Source organism: Brachyhypopomus gauderio, unplaced genomic scaffold, assembly GCF_052324685.1.
Source record: "Brachyhypopomus gauderio isolate BG-103 unplaced genomic scaffold, BGAUD_0.2 sc45, whole genome shotgun sequence".
Classification (NCBI taxonomy): domain Eukaryota; kingdom Metazoa; phylum Chordata; class Actinopteri; order Gymnotiformes; family Hypopomidae; genus Brachyhypopomus; species Brachyhypopomus gauderio.
This window is the reverse complement of record NW_027506871.1, coordinates 1,237,795-1,258,149: the sequence shown is the minus strand read 5'-3', so window position 1 is coordinate 1,258,149 and position 20,355 is coordinate 1,237,795. Positions and strand designations below refer to the sequence as shown.

At 39.7% G+C, this 20,355-nt stretch overlaps 1 protein-coding gene across 2 annotated transcripts in view; it reads right to left on the bottom strand.

The window, feature by feature from the left end:
• The window catches only part of LOC143486733 (uncharacterized), a 99,451-nt gene continuing 79,096 nt past the window's right edge, over nucleotides 1-20,355 (bottom strand). For both annotated transcript variants that reach the window (XM_076986123.1, XM_076986125.1), the window contains 8 exons: nucleotides 16,446-16,622; nucleotides 16,091-16,267; nucleotides 15,669-15,842; nucleotides 14,834-15,007; nucleotides 10,103-10,276; nucleotides 8,830-9,003; nucleotides 8,164-8,295; nucleotides 1-7,062 (listed from right to left, as the gene is read on the bottom strand). In XM_076986123.1, the coding sequence (XP_076842238.1) occupies nucleotides 6,990-7,062; nucleotides 8,164-8,295; nucleotides 8,830-9,003; nucleotides 10,103-10,276; nucleotides 14,834-15,007; nucleotides 15,669-15,842; nucleotides 16,091-16,267; nucleotides 16,446-16,622 (1,255 nt within the window). In that variant the 3' untranslated portion in view covers nucleotides 1-6,989. The remainder of the gene's footprint in view (nucleotides 7,063-8,163; nucleotides 8,296-8,829; nucleotides 9,004-10,102; nucleotides 10,277-14,833; nucleotides 15,008-15,668; nucleotides 15,843-16,090; nucleotides 16,268-16,445; nucleotides 16,623-20,355) is intronic.

The window sequence follows — 20,355 nt, the reverse complement described above, 5'->3', positions numbered from 1 at the left end:
TTTATGCTTATTTCAACTTGACCTGGACTGTTTTTTTTTCTTTTTTTTTATTGAGGAGAAAAAGTGGAACATAATTTTAGACACAAACATTTCTTCAAACAATTTTTGATTATTTTCCAAAACAAAAAAACCCAAATCTACACACACACAAGAAAAGTTGTAACTAAAAATGATACAAATATGATGACAGAGTATGATGTAGTGCAATTAGCTTATCAGAACCCTGGAACTCGACCTCAGTACTCCACATATTCGAAGTTCGGTGCAAAATAAAAAAAAAAAAATTCTCGGCGCCTGAACAAAACTCACATAACTTTTGTAAACAAAATACAGTTCGTGCTTTGGTCACATGCCGCTAGTTGGCGTTGTTGTTCATTCGGTTTTAACCCATTTTGAGGCTGTGCTCCAAGCTGTTTTTTTGTACTGTTTTAGACAAAAAACATGGGTCCCAAGGAAAACAGTAAGAACAACAACAGAGATCAAAAAGGCAATCATAGAGAAGTATGAAAAAGGCATTTGTGTGACGGACTTAGCATTGGAATTCATTGGAACATTAGCTTTAGACAGTATTAATTACTTAAGAGTGTAATTTGATCGTTGACACCCCCCCCCACACACACATATACATACATACATATATATATATATATATATATATATATATATACACACACACACACACACACACACACACACACACATCACCTTTGATATTGAGCTCAGCTTCAAATCACACATCACGACTACATGCAAGACAGCTTATTTTCACCTTTGAAACATCGCTAAGGTCCGAGATATGCTCTCTCCTGCCGACAGTGAAAGACTTGTCCATGCATTTATCACATCAAGGCTAGATTATTGTAACGCTGTTCTATCTGCTCTTCCAAAGAGCTCTATTTCGCACCTACAGCGAGTTCAGAACGTGGCTGCAAGGGTTCTGACCCGCAGGAGAAAGAGAGATCATATTAAACCTGCACTCCACTCACTGCACTGGTTACCTGTCAGCTTTAGAATAGATTTTAAGGTTCTGGTGATGGTTTTTAAATGTCTTCATGGTCTTGCTCCTCTTTACCTCAGTGAAATGATGGTTAGATATGTTCCAGTCAGGTCTCTCAGGTCTTCAAACAGTAATCTACTGGTGATTCCTAAAAGCCGATTAAAGATTGGCGAGGGTGCGTTTAGCCACTATGGCCCAAAGCTCTGGAACTCTCTTCCTGAAGAGCTCAGAGGCATTTCATCCCTGCAGTTTTAAGAACAGTCTCAAAACATTCCTGTTTAGATCCGCTTTTAGTTAAGAAACCCTCAATCTTATTTACTTTATTACATTGTAGTATATTATTTTATAATTTGTCACTTTATTTCATTATTTTATTGTGTTTGTTTATTGTGTTGTTTTTATCTTTAATTTTAATATTTTATTTTTATCTTCTTATCTTTGCTTCCTCGTTAGAATTTCTCCATATACTATTTCATGATCAAAAGGAGGGCTATGGACTGATTTTGACATACAGGTCTTGTCAGGACATCACCACCGGTCGGCTGGCAGTGATGTGCTCATTGAAGTATGTTGGTACTCAGAAGAAAAAGTGATTCCCAGAGATAGAAACACACTCGTTTGGTGGCAAGAACATGAACCAACCTTCCCAGCACTGAGCAAACTAGCAGTGAGATACATGGAAATTACTGCTTCAGTGCCAGCAGAGAGGGTCTTTCCAAAGGTTCTGAGAAAAAAATGGAACACACTAAAGGGGAAGACAGTAAATATGCTATTGTTCCTTAACAGAATCTTATGAATGAGTGAAAGTGTCAATGTTGGATGCTTTTGTGGAAGTGTTCAGTGTTTTTCATTATATGTCGTGAATGTAAATACGTCAAAATACTTGAGTTTACAATAAACAAATAAATAAATTACTCTGATGTCTTATATTCTTTATGAAGCTATGATTTGAATTGCACTATTTTTTTCAGATTTACTAGACACATTAGGTGTATTTGCACAACGTATTGATATTCGATCGGTATCGCAAATACCAGCCTCAATTTTACTCAGTATCGGTATCGGAAAGGAAATCTGTTGTATCAAACATCACAGAGAGAGCAATGGTGGAGCCTCCAAATATTATTTGCAGCAGTAACACACAAATAAATAAAAAATCATACATTGTGATTTTGGATTTGTTTTTTTGATTATGTCTGGAGTTGGAGAACTTGCATGTAACAGGGTGACAGAAGCAGTAGATGTGCCGTGAAGTCTTTAATGACCATCGCACAGCAATAACAATAGTATGAGAGCAAAGCCAGTCGCCCACAGCAAAGGCGATCAATCTAACTAGCGCGATAAGCACAGAGTCCGTAACTTGGCGGAGAAAGGAAAGCAGTGGACAATTCAGCTCAATCCTCAAAGCGATGACTTGCGGGAACTGTGGGCTAAAGTAAATGTAAATTTATTTATATAGCACTTTTTTGAGCCCTTGCTCCAAAGTGCTTTTTCTTTCTTTCTTTCTTTATTTATTTATACAGGAAAGTGTTAAGCAACATAAGAATATGCCACACAAAACTGGCCTGATTCAGTTAAAAACTGGTTTACAGCAGGTTCCTGTTCTGCAGCACAAAAAGAAATACAATACAAGATATACAAAACATTTAAACATACAATTAAGACAAAGTAAAGTAGAATGAGAGGGGGACACGTCTACCTTTCAAACTTAGTCAGTGATTACAATTAAAGCTGTCCATAAGATGTTGATTATATGCTTGTTTAAAACGTACACTAGTTGTGCTCATTCTAATATGATATGGTATCTCGTTCCAGACTTTGGTGTACATATGAAAGAAAGACCTATAGCCATAGTTGTTTTTATAAGCTGGAACTGGAATAAGAGTATTTGAGACAGATCTAGTAATGTATTCTTGCCTCTGATTAAACCTTGGAAGAAGATCAGCTAATGATGAGTGAACGTTGCTGTGTTGAAGCTGAAAATAAAATCTCATAGCTAGAGTATTTACATAATTATGAAAAGTCAATGCATTTGAATGTTCAAGAGCAGCACAATGATGAGTCCATAAGGACAAATTAGCATGGATTTTATATGCTCTGTTATATTGTTTTACAATTGGTTCGATGATTTCTTTGGTGGTAAGAGACCAAACAGGTAAGCGGTAGGAAATTGTGGACAGAATTATTGCATGAAGATATGTATAAGAAACATTGCATGTAAGATATGATCTAATTTTTCCATAAACATACAATTTCTTATTGAGTTTTTTTGTTAGATTCTGCATATGATCTCGATATGTAAGATGTGAATCCAAATAAACTCCTAAGTATTTATAAGACTTTGAAATTGTTAAAGGCTGCTGTATGAGACAGATGGGCTCTGACACAGTTATGCATTTTCTAGAGGAATGAAAAAACATACATTCCGTTTTCTTAACATTTATAGTTAGTTGATTATCTTTCAACCATTCATAAAGATACTGAAGGTCATTAGACAATTTTGAATTTATGACATCTACATTTGAACCAGAAAGGAAGATGACTGTGTCATCTGCATACAGAAGACAATTAGAATTTCTACAAATTTTGGGGAGATCATTAATATACAAAAGAAAAAGTAACGGACCCAAAATACTACCCTGTGGGACACCCAGATTACATGCCATAGGAGAGGACTTTACATGATCAATTTTGACTGACTGATACCTGTTAGATAAGTAAGAGGAAATCATCGATATCACAGAAGAGGATAATTTAAAAGACCAAAGTTTATTTAACAAAATCTGATGATTCACTGTATCAAAGGCTTTACAAAAGTCTATAAAAATCGCACCAGTAATTTGTCCTTTGTTAAGAGAAGTTCGTACTTGTTCTGTAAAAAATAATAATGCATCCATAGTTGATCTACCAGAACGAAATCCATATTGTGAATCACTCAGAAGGTTATTTTTTTCAAGATAACAACTTAACTGATTATAAAGAGCTTTTTCCAATAATTTAGACATTACTGGAAGAATAGATATCGGTCTATAGCAGAGTTGTATAGTAACGAAGTAGAACTACTTCACTACTGTACTTAAGTACTAAAATGCTGTATCTGTACTTTACTGGAGTATAATTTTTTTCTCCTACTTCCACTTTTACTTCACTACATATTTTCCATCAGTTTAATACTTTTACTCCGATACATTTTTTACGTGCTGTATAGTTACTCGTTACAATTATAAACATGTTAGCTGGCGCTGTCACCGGGTGAAGCGACCAGGCTGTCATATGAGAAAACTGCGCATGCTCCAGTCGCGTCTCGTTTACTCTGCTGCTGCCTTCACTCAACACTTGAGCTTCGTAATCTAGGTTCACTTGACACGTCGTGACTGCCGCAAGGGTCCGCACGCAAAAATGACGCAATCGCGGTGGCTCCGCCCATGTGCGTTGGCCACGTGCGCGGTCGTGTCGCGAGGTCGTGCACCTCTCGATTTTTCTGCGTGCGAGATTACAAGGTGGAATTCACGGACATGTACGGCACTTTGAAGGTCCATTTTCAGTATTTTCCAGCACCTTCAGCTTAATTGACATACTTATACAAATACACATATACTCGAAATTATTCCAAATAACTGGCTTTTTATCTCATTAAAAGAGATGGTACCGTGTAAATTCCTATAGGATGAAGTGCCACCTCTGCCTCCCTAAAGACGGTGAAATATTGGCCTTCAAAAACTTGAAGAAACACATCAATGTTATAAACATAATGCACAGAAGACACACCAGATTTAGCTGTCTGTAAGCACAAGTTAGGTTAGATATCTTAGCTAACTAACCTAATTTAGCACTTTGAGGTTTCATTGAAATGTAAAGTGCACTATAAATAAAATGGATTATTATTATTATTATTAATTATATTCATGTCGTGCTGCAGTATTCACTTAACATTAGCTGGTAATCATAAATCATGAAGGCAATGTTGTGTTTTTAGCAACAGTAAGCTGTGTCTCTTTTCATGCTGACTAATCATGTACCCATTTTTATAGTGTAGTGTTTTTATAGGGTAAGGGTATTGGGGGTAAACTCAGGGCAGTAGGCTCACACTTAGAATCTGACGGACGGATTTTACGTCCAAAATACACCTAATTTTCTCTGCTAGATTAAGGTGAACTTGTACTTCTGCATCAAACCTACGACGTAGCGGGACATAGGTTATCTGTTTTTTGTGTACAAAGTGTTAAGCCCATTTTTTTAAGTTGCTACTTGTTTGTACATACAGAACACTTGTATTTGTGGTCTTTGACATCTTTTATTTGTAAGAGATATATAAAAACAATTGATAATCAAACTTTGATGGCTTTCTTTAATTAATTCAAAACACAATACTTGTACTTTTTACTTTCAGTACTTGAGTAATAAATTTTAGAATAAACTACTTGCAATACTTAAGTACAAAAAATGCTGAATACTTCTGTACTTCTACTTAAGTAAAGTTTTTAAAGAACACTTCAACTTTTACTCAAGTCAATTTTTTGATAGAGTACTTGTACTTTTACTCAAGTATGGGTCTCAAATACTTTATACAACACTGGTCTATAGTTTGACATAAGCGTTGGATCCTCAGATTTAAAAATAGGAGTAATTAAAGCAGTTTTCCAGACTGATGGAAAAATTGAAAGCCTGATACAGAGATTGATCAGATGATGGTAAAGAGGAATAAAACAATTAGCATGAACCTTCAAAAAATCTGTAGATAGGCCATAGATGTCGCATGAATGTGATCTTTTTAGAGAGTTTAAAATATTGCACAACTCATTCTGCGTAATCTCTGAAAAGTTAAAGTGAGAAGAAACAAAAGGTGGTAAAGAAATACTAGTAGTAGTAGGAGTAGATATGGCTTCAAATTCAGATGCTAGCTCTTTAACAGATCTAACAAAATATTGGTTAAACGAATTTGCTATCTTTTCAGAATCAGTAATTAAAACACCCTCCAATGAGATATAGATATTGTTCCTACATTTCTTACTATTTTCACCTGTAATAACATTGTGTGTTCCATAATGTTTTAGGTTTAGAAGCACTTTGCAAAATTTGTTCTTTAAAATAATTAGATTTAGCTTTCCGTAGTTCAGCAGTACACTTATTTCGAATAACCCTAAAATGTGCTTTACTCTCAGATGTTTTTAACTGCCTACACGTTTTGAGAGAGTTAGCCAACTCTAACAACTTCTGCTTTCAACTTCTGCTTTACAACTCTAAAAATAAATGGAAAAATAAAGAAGAAATAACACATACAAGACAATCAATAAAAACATGAAAATTGTACATAAAATGCATACCATATAAAAACATAAAAGAAATTAAATAAGTAACAAAATTAAGTAAAACTAAGCAAAACCCCCACACTCCAAAAGTTAATTGTGGACGGTTTCAAAGGCCAGAGAATAAAAAAAGGGCGAGCGGATAATGAAGGTTAGTGATAATGTTAGTGATGAGTGCATAAACAGGTGATTGATAAAGGGGGTGTGGCAGTGTTGTGGCATGTGAGGAATGAGATGTGGGCGGCTCCCCAGCAGAGTGGCTACCATGCCTACCATAACACTGCAAAGTAGAAGGGTGTTCAAATACTTATTTTCCTCACTGTATGTACACTTATACCGGCCAAGTACATAATAAAGTGACATCAACTTTCTCAGCACTTCACTCGTTATGTACAATGTATCCAACACAGAACACTCAGGGCAAAACACACACACACGTACACACACACACACACACACACACACACACTATGGAAACACTCAAAATAGATCACAGATCACAATATGTAGCAGACATAAGTAGATTTGACCATGATATTTACAGACAGTTTATTCATATGAGTTCACTGATTGGCTGAGGGATTCAAGATTGTGTAGAGGGGGAGTGGTTGGTCTGCTTGGCAGGTTGCTGGTTGGCTGTGGGGAATAAGGGACATAGAGGGGGTGTGGTTGATGTGGAGAGTGTGTCAGTGCTGGGTAAGAAGCTCCTCAGGTGTCTCCTGGATGTGAAGATCTCCAGGAACATCAGCTTTAGATTCTCTAAGACAGAACATGATAAATACTGCATGATCAGATATGGAAAAAGCACCCCTACAAACACACCACACCATCCCTCTCTCTTACACACACACACACACACACACACACACACACACACACACACACACACACACACACACACATACACACACACACACACACACACACACACACACACACACACACACACACAGTAGTTAGAAATATAAATATCACTCTTATCTAGAATGGTTTGCAGGGCCTTGTGAAAATATTGGCTTTATACCAATTTTATTTCATTGCATCCTGTATTTAAATGTAAAAGTTGGTGAAGTGAAAAGATAAAATGTATATTTAAATTTGTAAATAAAACATGTGAATATGTATTCACCTCTTGTTATGAATCCCTAAAAAGTTTTGCTTCAACCAATGACCTTCAGAAGTCACATGCTGAAATGAACTCCACTTGTGTGCAGTCTAAGTGTCACATGATCTGTCAGTATAGACACAGCTTTTCTGAAAGGCCCAGAAGCTGCAACACCATTAAGGAAGAGGCACCACTAACCAACCAACACCACAAAGAAGTCAGGGTTGGGTTGTAAATAAATATCCCAATCTCTGATGATCCCCCGGAGCACCACCAACTCCATTAAGGGAATCCTGCTAGTTGGGGTCACACATGTCTTTGGACGGTGGGAGGAAACCGGAGAACCCGGAGACAACAGGCAAAACATACAAACTCCACACAGAGCAGACCAGACCATGAATCAAACCCAGACCACCTTGCTGTGAGGCGACAGTGCTAACCACCACACCACCATGCTGTTATCATCAAATCCATTATCATCAAATGGAGAGAACATGGCACCACAATAGACCTGCCAGGTGAGGTGGTGGCATAACCCTAGCCCACCAAAACTCTCAGACCAGGCAAGGAGGCCATTAGAGAGGCAGCACAGAGACCAAATGTGACCTTGAACGAGCTGCACAGTAGAGACTGGAGTGTGTGTCCATACTGTGAATACTCACTGTAAGCCTCTACTGTCAGATCACTCTGGAGTTTAGAATCCAAGCAGCTCATAACATATAGAAGAGTGTAAGAAAACACATTACACATCTTACAAAAAATGCTTGGTCTTCAATCCTGATTTATTGTAGTCCAGGTTCAGCTCTCTCAGGTGTGATGAGGTGTTTTTCTTCAGAGCTGAACACAGAGCAACACATCCTTCCTCTCTAATACTGCACCAAGACAGACTGTAGAGAGGAGAAAAACACTTCAGTGTACTTAGAGATCAACACACACACACACACACACACACTACTTGGAGCTTAACACACACACACACACACACACACACACACACACACACACACACACACACACACACACACACACACAGTATACTTAGGGCTCAACACATGTGACATTGGAACACATATGTGCACACACACATTTCCACATGCACATGTCTGGGGTATGAATATGTCTTGAGCAGTCATAGTCTGACCGGAGGGTCGTGGGTTCGATTCCCAAACCTGAGGCCATGACTGAGGTGCCCTTGAGCAATCACTAGTGTGTGTGTGTGTGTGTGTGTGTGTGTTAAAACTGCACAGATGTGTAAATGCAGAGGACAAATTTCAATTAGGGTGATAATCATGATGGACAAATACGGTTAAATAAATTTTTTTTACACACATGCAAGCATACACACACACACACACACACACACACACACAGATGTACACACTCTCTCATGTGTGTCTATAATCAGTAGTCCAGTAACTCACTCTAGTTTCTCCAGTTTAAATTGTGGATCCTCCAGTAGAGCAGAGAGCTGCTTCACTCCTGAGTCTCCTGGTTCATTGTGGTTTAGGTCCAGCTCTCTCAGGTGTGAGGGGTTTTTCTTCAGAGCTGAACACAGAGCATCAAAGCCTTCCTCTCTAATACTGCAATTAGACAGTCTGTAGAGAGAAGAAAAACACCTCAGTGTACTTAGAGCATGGGTTAAAGCAAGAAATTTTAATTTGACTGAAAATTTTTCCTGGCAAAAGACAATGCCAGCAATTACTGACAATGTGGTGTAGTTGGGACAAGGCCTCTTTTGCCTAGTTCTACACAATAAACACATTTATAAAGTATATTTATCTAAACAGCCTGTGTAAGGAGAGAAGAGAGAATTTATGAAGCAACAAAATGCAACACCTGAGCAATAAATGTACATAAATGTTTATATAATGGAGTTATCTGGGGGTCCTCTTCTAGAAAATTATTTAAAGATCAAGTCAAATTTAGTGAATCCTGGTGAGTTTTAAAAGGTATGAAGCTCTCTTGTTTTTATCAGATTCACTATCGCAAAAACATAAGCAGTAAGATTACCTGATTTAAGTAGGTATGTTGCAAAAAATTTTAATATCCAAAAATGGCTGGATAGAGCTTTTCAATACAAACAGAACAGCACCATCCATGTTAATTGGCTTAGAAATAAAAAAGTTGACATTTTAAATGGAAGAAATGCGCCTATTTTCTCCGACTGTATTAAAGCTAAATGAAGAGAAGTCTGTGATCGGTGGAAAGATTCTTCAGTATAAATAACCATAACTTCTATATTTCACTACAAATTCAAACAAAAATTGAAATGTAGTCACTTTATAGTATGGATATGACATTTTAATATTCAAAATGAATGAACAAATGAATATTTAATGATTAGTTAATTGCAGTGAAGCGCGGCGCGCGCGAAGTTACAAAATTCGAGAGGTGCACGACCTCGCGAATCGCCAGAGCGCGAGGCTCTCGTGCACGGGTGGAGCCACCGCGATTACGTCATTTTCGGCGCGCGGACCCTCGATTATATACACATACATGATTCTCTCACTGGTACTCATCAGCGCTGGATGGATGACGGCGGTGTAGTCATGTTTGCGGAGTTCATACACCATTACAAGGTGGAATTCAAGCACTTGTACGTCACTTTAAAGGTCCATTTCAATATTTCCCAGCACGGATGCACACAATTTCTCACGTGTGTGTGTGTCTATAAGCTGTAGTCCAGTAACTCACTCTAGTTTCTCCAGTTTACAGTCTGGATCCTCCAGTAGAGCAGAGAGCTGCTTCACTCCTGAGTCTCCTAGTGTATTGTTGTTCAGATTCAGCTCTCTCGGGTGTGATGGGTTTTTCTTCAGAGCTGAACACAGAGCAGCACAGCCTTCCTCTCTAATACTGCAGCTAGACACACTGTAGAGAGAAGGAGAAAAATACCTCAGTGTACTTAGAGATCAACACACACACACACACACACACACACACACACACACACACACACACACACACACACACACACACACACACACACACACACACACACACACACACACACACACACACACACTTAGGGCCCAACACATGTGACATTGGAACACAAAGATGCACACACAGTACTTAGAGCTCAACACATCCACATACCGTATGATTAGGGCTTTACGCACGCATGCATTACTATCGGACACTGATAATACCAGACTAGACACTACTAATACTGGACACTACTACTATCGGACACTGATAATACCAGACCATACACTACTAATACTGGACACTACTACTATCAGACACTGATAACACCAGACTAGACATTACTAATACTGGACACTACTACTATCGGACACTGATAATACCAGACTAGACACTACTACTATCAGACACTGATAATACCAGACTAGACACTACTAATACTGGACACTACTACTATCAGACACTGATAATACCAGACCAGACATTACTAATACTGGACACTACTACTATCAGACACTGATAATACCAGACTAGACATTACTAATACTGGACACTACTACTATCAGACACTGATAATACCAGACTAGACACTACTAATACTGGACACTACTACTATCGGACACTGATAATACCAGACTAGACACTACTAATACTGGACACTACTACTATCGGACACTGATAATACCAGACTAGACACTACTAATACTGGACACTACTACTATCAGACACTGATAATACCAGACTAGACACTACTAATACTGGACACTACTACTATCGGACACTGATAATACCAGACTAGACACTACTAAAACTGGACACTACTACTATCAGACACTGATAATACCAGACTAGACGCTACCAATACTGGACACTACTACTATCGGACACTGATAATACCAGACCATACACTACTAATACTGGACACTACTACTATCGGACACTGATAATACCAGACCATACACTACTAATACTGGACACTACTACTATCAGACACTGATAATACCAGACTAGATACTACTAATACTGGACACTACTACTATCAGACACTGATAATACCAGACTAGACACTACTAATACTGGACACTACTACTATCGGACACTGATAATACCAGACCATACATTACTAATACTGGACACTACTACTCTCAGACACTGATAATACCAGACTAGACGCTACTAATACTGGACACTATTACTATCGGACACTGATAATACCAGACTAGACATTACTAATACTGGACACTACTACTATCGGACACTGATAACACCAGACTAGACATTACTAATACTGGACACTACTACTATCGGACACTGATAATACCAGACTAGACATTACTAATACTGGACACTCCTACTATCAGACACTGATAATACCAGACTAGACACTACTAATACTGGACACTACTACTATCGGACACTGATAATACCAGACTAGACACTAATACTGGACACTACTACTATCGGACACTGATAATACCAGACCATACACTACTAATACTGGACACTACTACTATCAGACACTGATAATACCAGACTAGACACTACTAATACTGGACACTACTACTATCGGACACTGATAATACCAGACTAGACATTACTAATACTGGACACTACTACTAGATAGATAGATAGATAGATAGATACTTTTATTGTCATTGTACATGTACAACGAAATTAAGCAGCAATCCTTAAGGTGCTATAGGACAGAATACAATAAAACAGTAGAACAACAGTACAAACAAAGTCTAAACGTGGGCTAAGGACTGTTAACCCTAACTGGGTGTGGACAGTGAAGACAGTGGGGTATATATATACACAATAGTGGAACATTAGCAGTAGTAGATGTGGTTATTGCACAGTCCTATAGATGGTAAACATGACAACACTTGAGACAGTTACTGCACTGTCTGAATAAATAAATAGTAAAAGTGACAATAGTGCATGAACACTGGGCAATTGAGGCAGATATTGTACGTTCCTGAGTAGATAGAAAAGTCAGAAAAGTAGTTCAATTTGAGTAGTTCAATTTTGGAGGGTGGTGTAAAATGTCCAATTAACCAGTTCGGTGGGTGTATTTGTTAGTGTTCAGTTCCCTTATCGCACTGGGGTAAAAACTGTTTTTAAGTCTGTTGGTCCTGGATGTAATGGACCTGAGACGTTTCCCAGAAGGCAGTTGCTGAAACAGTTGATGTCCAGGGTGAGAGGAGTCTTTCAAGATGTTAGCTGCTCTGCTGAGACAGCGGGATTTGTACAGGTCCTCCAGACTGGGCAGTGGGCAGCCAGTGATCTTCTGGGCTGTTTTGATCACTCTCTGAAGTGCTCTCCTTTCTGCTGCTGAGCTGCTACTGTACCACGTTGAGATGTTGTATGTTATCACGCTCTCAATGGCACTGCGGTAGTAGGACACCAGGATCTTCTCTTGGATGTTATTTATCCTGAGAATTCTCAGGAAATAAAGTCTTTGCTGTGCCTTCTTTACAGCAGCCATGGTGTTTGTGGTCCAGGAGAGATCCTCCGAGATGTGAGTGCCCAGGAATCTGAAGGATGGTACACTTTCTACACAGTCCCCATTTATGGAGAGTGGTGTGTGTTCTGACCTTTTCCTCCGGAAGTCTATAATGAGCTCCTTTGTTTTGGAGGAGTTCAGGGACAGATTGTTTTCTGCACACCATATGGCCAGTCTTTGGACTTCGTCCCTGTAAGCGGTCTCGTCTCCTCCGGAAATGAGTCCCACCACAGTTGTGTCGTCCGCAAACTTGATGATGGTGTTGCTGGGGTGAGTGGGGGTGCAGTCGTGAGTGTAAAGCGCATAGAGAAAAGGACTCAACACGCAGCCCTGTGGAGCTCCAGTGTTGAGTGTTACACTGGAAGAATGATAGTGTCCTAATCTGACAGACTGTGTGCGATTCGTTAGAAAGTCCATGATCCAGGTGCAGGTGGGTTGGGAAAGTCCCAGGTCTGTGAGTTTGGCCACCAGTCTGCTGGGGATGACCGTGTTAAATGCGGAGCTGTAGTCAATGAATAGCATCCTCACATAGCTCCCCTGGTGTTCCAGATGTACGAGTGCTGTGTGAAGAGCAGTGGAAATGGCATCCTCAGTCGATCTATTTGCTTTGTAGGCAAACTGATGTGGGTCGAAGGTGGGTGGAAAGATGGCTCTGATGTGCTTTAGAACCAGTCTTTCAAAACACTTCATTACTATTGGTGTGAGAGCTACAGGGCGATAGCTGTTAAGGTCGCTGATAGTGTTCTTTTTTGGCAGCGGGATGATTGTTGCAGACTTCAAACATGGTGGAACGATGGATTGGGACAGGGACAGGTACTATCAGACACTGATAATACCAGACTAGATACTACTAATACTGGACACTACTACTATCAGACACTGATAATACCAGACTAGATACTACTAATACTGGACACTACTACTATCGGACACTGATAATACCAGACTAGATACTACTAATACTGGACACTACTACTATCGGACACTGATAATACCAGACCATACACTACTAATAGTGGACACTACTACTATCAGACACTGATAATACCAGACTAGACATTACTAATACTGGACACTACTACTATCAGACACTGATAATACCAGACTAGACACTACTAATACTGGACACTACTACTATCGGACACTGATAATACCAGACTAGACACTACTAATACTGGACACTACTACTATCGGACACTGATAATACCAGACTAGACACTACTAATACTGGACACTACTACTATCAGACACTGATAATACCAGACTAGACACTACTAATACTGGACACTACTACTATCGGACACTGATAATACCAGACTAGACACTACTAAAACTGGACACTACTACTATCAGACACTGATAATACCAGACTAGACGCTACCAATACTGGACACTACTACTATCGGACACTGATAATACCAGACCAGACACTACTAATACTGGACACTACTACTATCGGACACTGATAATACCAGACTAGACACTACTAATACTGGACACTGCTAATGCTACTGCTAATGTACTGTCACATCTGTCACTGGCCCTCTTCTGTCTGTCATGTTTTTGTTTTCGTCCAGGTCATTTGTAACCAACCCCGCCCCTTGTAACAGAGCTCATGTGTTCCTTGTTTAGTTTCTAGTTAGTATCTTGTATTTAAGCCATCTGTTTCCTATGTTTGTTGGCTGGTAGTTGTTTGATGTGTTGCTGTTCAGGTCAGTGTTTCTTGTGTTCAAGGTCAATAAATATTGTGTTTAAAATGTCTAACCCTGTAATTCACATGAATCACATCTCTCTCTCTTTGAATTACCCAGCTTATCAACCCTGGAATGTCTTACTGATTCTGACTCTGGATCTGCCCATAATAAATCTCATTCTTCTCAGTGTTTTTATTGTAGGGGAACACTTTGATTCCTTAGACCTGGTGATAAGGCATTCTGACAGCAGCACAAACTCTTTGTGTGTATCTATAAATATACAGTAGTACAGTAACTCACTTTAGTTTCTCCAGTGTACAGTGCGGATCCTCCAGTAGAGCAGAGAGCTGCTTCACTCCTGAATCTCCTGGTTTATTGTAGTTCAGGTTCAGCTCTCTCAGGTGTGAGGGGTTTTTCTTCAGAGCTGAACACAGAGCAGCACAGCCTTCCTCTGTAATACTGCAGTCAGACAGACTGTAGAGAGAAGGAGAAAAACACCTCAGTGTACTTAGAGGTCAACACACACACACACACACACGCGCGCACACACACACACGCACACAGTATACGTAGGGCTCAACACATGTGACATTGGAAAACAAAAGTGCACACACACACTCACACAGGAACAACACACACACACCAGAGTTCCAGACAAAAAAATTATTGAAGGAGCCAGTGGCTCCTAAAACAAAAAAAAAAAAAAAATCAGGGGCCAATAACTTTTTCTAGGTTCCAAAGTAATATATAGTGGAGGTTCTAGACCATCTGAACTGGTAGACCAGACTGGAACCAGTATGTCTGTTAGAGGGTCAGAATAGTTTAGTTTAATTCATTAAGTGTAGCAACAAAATCACCAAGTTGCCAAAACTGCTACTGCTTTATTGTCATTCACAAAATGATATTTCACACTGTGCCTCATTTAGGGGGGCCAGGGGGGTACAAGGATGTTGTGATAGGGGCACAGTCATGGAGCCCTGCGCGCGCGCACACACACACACACACACACACACACACACACACACACACACACACACACACACACACACACACACACACACACACACACACACACACACAGACAGATGTACACACTCTCTCATGTGTGTCTATAATCAGTAGTCCAGTAACTCACTCTAGTTTCTCCAGTTTAAATTGTGGATCCTCCAGTAGAGCAGAGAGCTGCTTCACTCCTGAGTCTCCTGGTTTATTATAGTGCAGGTCCAGCTCTCTCAGGTGTGAGGGGTTTTTCTTCAGAGCTGAACACAGAGCAACACAGCCTTCCTCTCTAATACTGCAGTCAGACAAACTGTAGAGAGAAGGAGAAAAACACCTTAGTGTACTTAGAGAACAACACACACGCAGACACACACACACACACACACACACACACACAAAGAACATACAAACTCACAAACACAGTACACACAGTACTTAGGGCTCAACACACGTGACGTTCGAACACAAAGGTGCACACGCACACACACACACACACACACACACACACATGTACACACTCTCTCATGTGTGTCTATAATCAGTAGTCCAGTAACTCACTCTAGTATCTCCAGTTTACAGTGTGGATCCTCCAGTAGAGCAGACAGTTGTTCCAGTCTTGAGTCTACTGATTTATTGTTGTGCAGGTTCAGCACTCTCATGTGTGATGAGGGGTTATTCTTCAGAGCTAAACACAGATCATCACAGCCTTCCTTTGTAATCATGCAGTAAGACAGACTGTAGAGAGAAGGAGAAAAATACGTCAGTGTACTTGAACACACACACACACACACACTCACACACACACACACACACACACACACACACACACACACACACACACACACACACACACACACACAGATGCACATAATCTCTCATGTGTGTGTCTATCAACAGTAGTCCAGTAACTCACTGTAGTTTCTCCAGTTTACAATGTGTATCCTTCAGTAGAGCAGAGAGCTGCTTCACTCCTGAGTCTCCTGGATGATTGGAGTCCAGATTCAGCTCTCTCAGGTGTGATGAGGGGTTTTTCTTCAGAGCTGAACACAGAGCAGCACAGCCTTCCTCTCTTATACTGCAGTCAGACAGACTGTAGAGAGAAGGAGAAAAACACTCACAAACACAAGCGTACACAAATACATGGACACAAACATGTGCACTCACATATGCTCATAAATTATACATACCCACACACAAACTCAAACACACACACACAATTACAAACGCACACACATACACAAACACACACAAATACACACCCACAATCATGTGCAAGTAAACACATGCATGAACACAAACACATGCACATTGCACACCCACTCAAACACATACACACACACAAACATGTGCACAAACTCAAACACACAAACACACACAAACACACAGACATGCACAAACACGCACGCACACACAAACATACGCGTACAAACACACAGACACGCACGCATGCACAAACACATGCATGCACAAACACGCACGCACACACAAACATACGCGTACAAACACAGACACGCACGCATGCACAAACACATGCATGCACAAACACGCATGCACACATAAACATACGCGTACAAACACAAAGACACGCACGCATGCACAAACACATGCATGCACAAATACGCACGCACACACAAACATACGCGTACAAACACACAGACACGCATGCATGCACAAACACGCACGCACACACAAACATACGCGTACAAACACACAGACACGCACGCATGCACAAACACATGCATGCACAAATACGCACGCACACACAAACATTCACGTACAAACACATAGACACGCACGCATGCACATTCGCACAACCTACATCGGCTACTTCCAATCCCCCTTTGATCTTCATCTCGCTCCTGCTCTCACGGAATATGATACTTACTCGCAGTTAGGACCTCTTGCAGTTCACCTCTGGCGTACGCATGTTTCTAATGTGTTTTCGTCAATTAGCAACACTTAGAGGTGATGTATTGAAATTACAACTATTATGATATCTTTCACGCACACATTGTAGTAAGCCCTTACTGGGTAAAATAAAGTAAATTAATCAGAAAATTAAACAGTAAATTAATCAGACAATTTCACTGCCTTACTGAAATAATCATTCAACGTGTTTCCACTTAGCCTAGATTATATAAACATCCATTAAATGTTGTGCTGGAGTTCTTGGGAGATGGCAGCGTTGGCATTACTGGAAGATATCGCTAATGGCCGAATTCGCAGAGAGCGCGTTTTCCGTGACCATTATGATTCTTTAGCCCATGATGATGACTGGCTTAAAAGCCGTTTCAGATTTCCAAGAACTGTCCTTTTGTGTTGAGTTGGGTCGTTTTGGAGAGAGAAACGCGAGGAGTCGCGCATTGCCAGCAACGCTCGGCTTCCTGGCAACTGGCTCATTTCAAAGAGAACTGGCAGACCGGTAGGGGATATCCCAGTCATCTTTGAGCCGGGCCATGCCAGCTGTTTTGGATCGAATCATCTGCATGTCAGCTAGTTATATAATGTTCCCATGTGAAGCGGTTGACCAGGCAAACATTAAAGCGCAATTTGCAGCGATAGTATGTAATCGGAGCGATTGACTGCACACACATTTCTATAAAGGCACCATCTGAGAAGGAATTTGCTTATGTGAATAGAAAGCACTTTAATTCCATAAACGTGCAAATAATCTGTGATGCAAAAATGTGCCTTACTAATGTAGTGGCACGTTGGCCTGGATCAACCCAATGATCCGTACATCCTTACAAACTGCATGGTTGGGATAAGATTACAAGCTAGCAGAGTGCGTGATGGGGGGCTTCTTGGTACACTGTAAAAAAAACAATTTTTTAAACAGATTTTTACTGTAAATACATACAGTATTTTTCTGTCTTTTTCATAATAAGAGAATATACCAGTAAAATACAGGAAAATTACTTTTTTTAAGAAAACTCCTTTAAATATACGGTCAAATAAATTTAAATTAAAAGAATTTCTTGTTTTATAACAGGATTGTATATTTTTGTAAGGGTCTTGAGTGTTAATTTAGTAGTTATCAGTGTAAAAATGCAGTTTTCAGTGTAAAAACACTGAACAATGCCTATTGTAACTTCACAGTAATTTTCCATTTTCAAACAGTAAATTCATGGCATATTAAAATTCCATGTTATCAAAGAAATTATATTTAACCAAAAACAGCAACCTAACATCTACATTTGACCAAAGCTGGAATTATAGTGAATTAAGATTTGAAGTAAAATATTATGTTAAATTTCCCATTTCCAATTCTCTAAATATACATTAATAACTCTGCTACCAAACCAGCTGTAAATTGAATCACATACACAAAGTACTGAACAACAGCCGTTTTTTTTTAATGACATTTAAAGCAACAAGTTTAGAACGCAATACTGCTCCACTCTGCTCAAGCAAGTGAATAATATAAAATATTTGGTGCCTCAATCCTCAATCCCGGGCAATCAAGGGCTTTTTCTGAGGAGGCACAATGATATAAGGCATTAGGAGATTTTTTTTCAGAAAGGCCCATAAGATAATCTGTTAAAACTTTGCAATATATAGCAATAGGTTTGCGGAGGGGGTCAGAGAAATATTGTGTGTGTGTGTGTGTGTGCGCGTGCGTGTGAGAGAGAGAGAGAGACAGACAGAGAGACAGACAGACAGACAGAGAGAGAGAGAGAAGAGATCGATCCATCCATCCATTCATCCATCAGGAAACAGATCAGAAAACAGTTCTGTGTGGTGATTGGACAGAATCGTGGGTGCCTGGTCTGTTCAGCCAATGAATGCCGAGAATCACTACTTTGAATTTGAGTGCCAGTTGCCTGGAGACGTTACGTTCAGTTATCACAGAATCGCAGGTAAAGGCGAGACCGACTGAAGCACCGAAGCACAGAAGCACCAGTTCACGCCAAGTGTCCGTGTTCAATATCAACTGAAGGTACGTCTTAGTTTTATTTTTTCACAAATCGCTGCTTTGCCAGGAGTGTTTAGTTATTTTATTATGAGTAGCATTCTGACGACAAGTTGATGTCTGGCGCGTTGTGTTATAGTAGTTTTGGTTTCAAACGTGTTTTAACCATTTTATTTTAATCTGTTCATGGTGTTTTTTTAACACATTATTTAATGGTGGTTTATTTTCAAAACGCCCAATCTTAACGTCTTCACGTTCTCTCATGTTTCGTCCTGGAATTACAAGAGGCTCGTATTTGTTAACATAATACAAGAGAACTGTTCAGTCAGACAGATATTTGTTGTGAAACGAAGTAGTTACAATTTCAAACATTTTCAAGTACTTTAGCCTAAATTCCAACACTTTTCAAACCTGAAACACAATGCAACATTAAAATTCATCAGGTAAATGTTCCTTCCCCTGTTTTTGAGGGGTGTTTCTTTATACTACCACATGAAGCGGCAAGTATGAACGCTTCCTATGGAGCTATTATAGTGTCACCAGAACCTGAACCTGAAATCATTATCACTTGAAAAAACAGTCTGTAAAATTCTCGCAGGTATGCAAAAATTCGAGTTAAAATTCAGGTTCAGGTCGAAATTCAGGTTCGGGTCGCAATTCAGGTTCGGGTCAAAATTCAGGTTCGGGTCGAAATTCAGGTTCGGGTCGAAATTCAGGTTCGGGTCGTAATTCAGGTTTGGGTCGAAATTCAGGTTCAGGTTGAAATTCAGGTTCAGGTTGAAATGCGGTTCATCCGGGATACGTAGGATGAGCAAACAAACTCAGAGCTAATCGAACTGCATTTGGCCAATCACAAAACATATCAGAGGTCATTAAGAGGCGCGTCTTTCTGCTAAATTTCCTGTAAGAG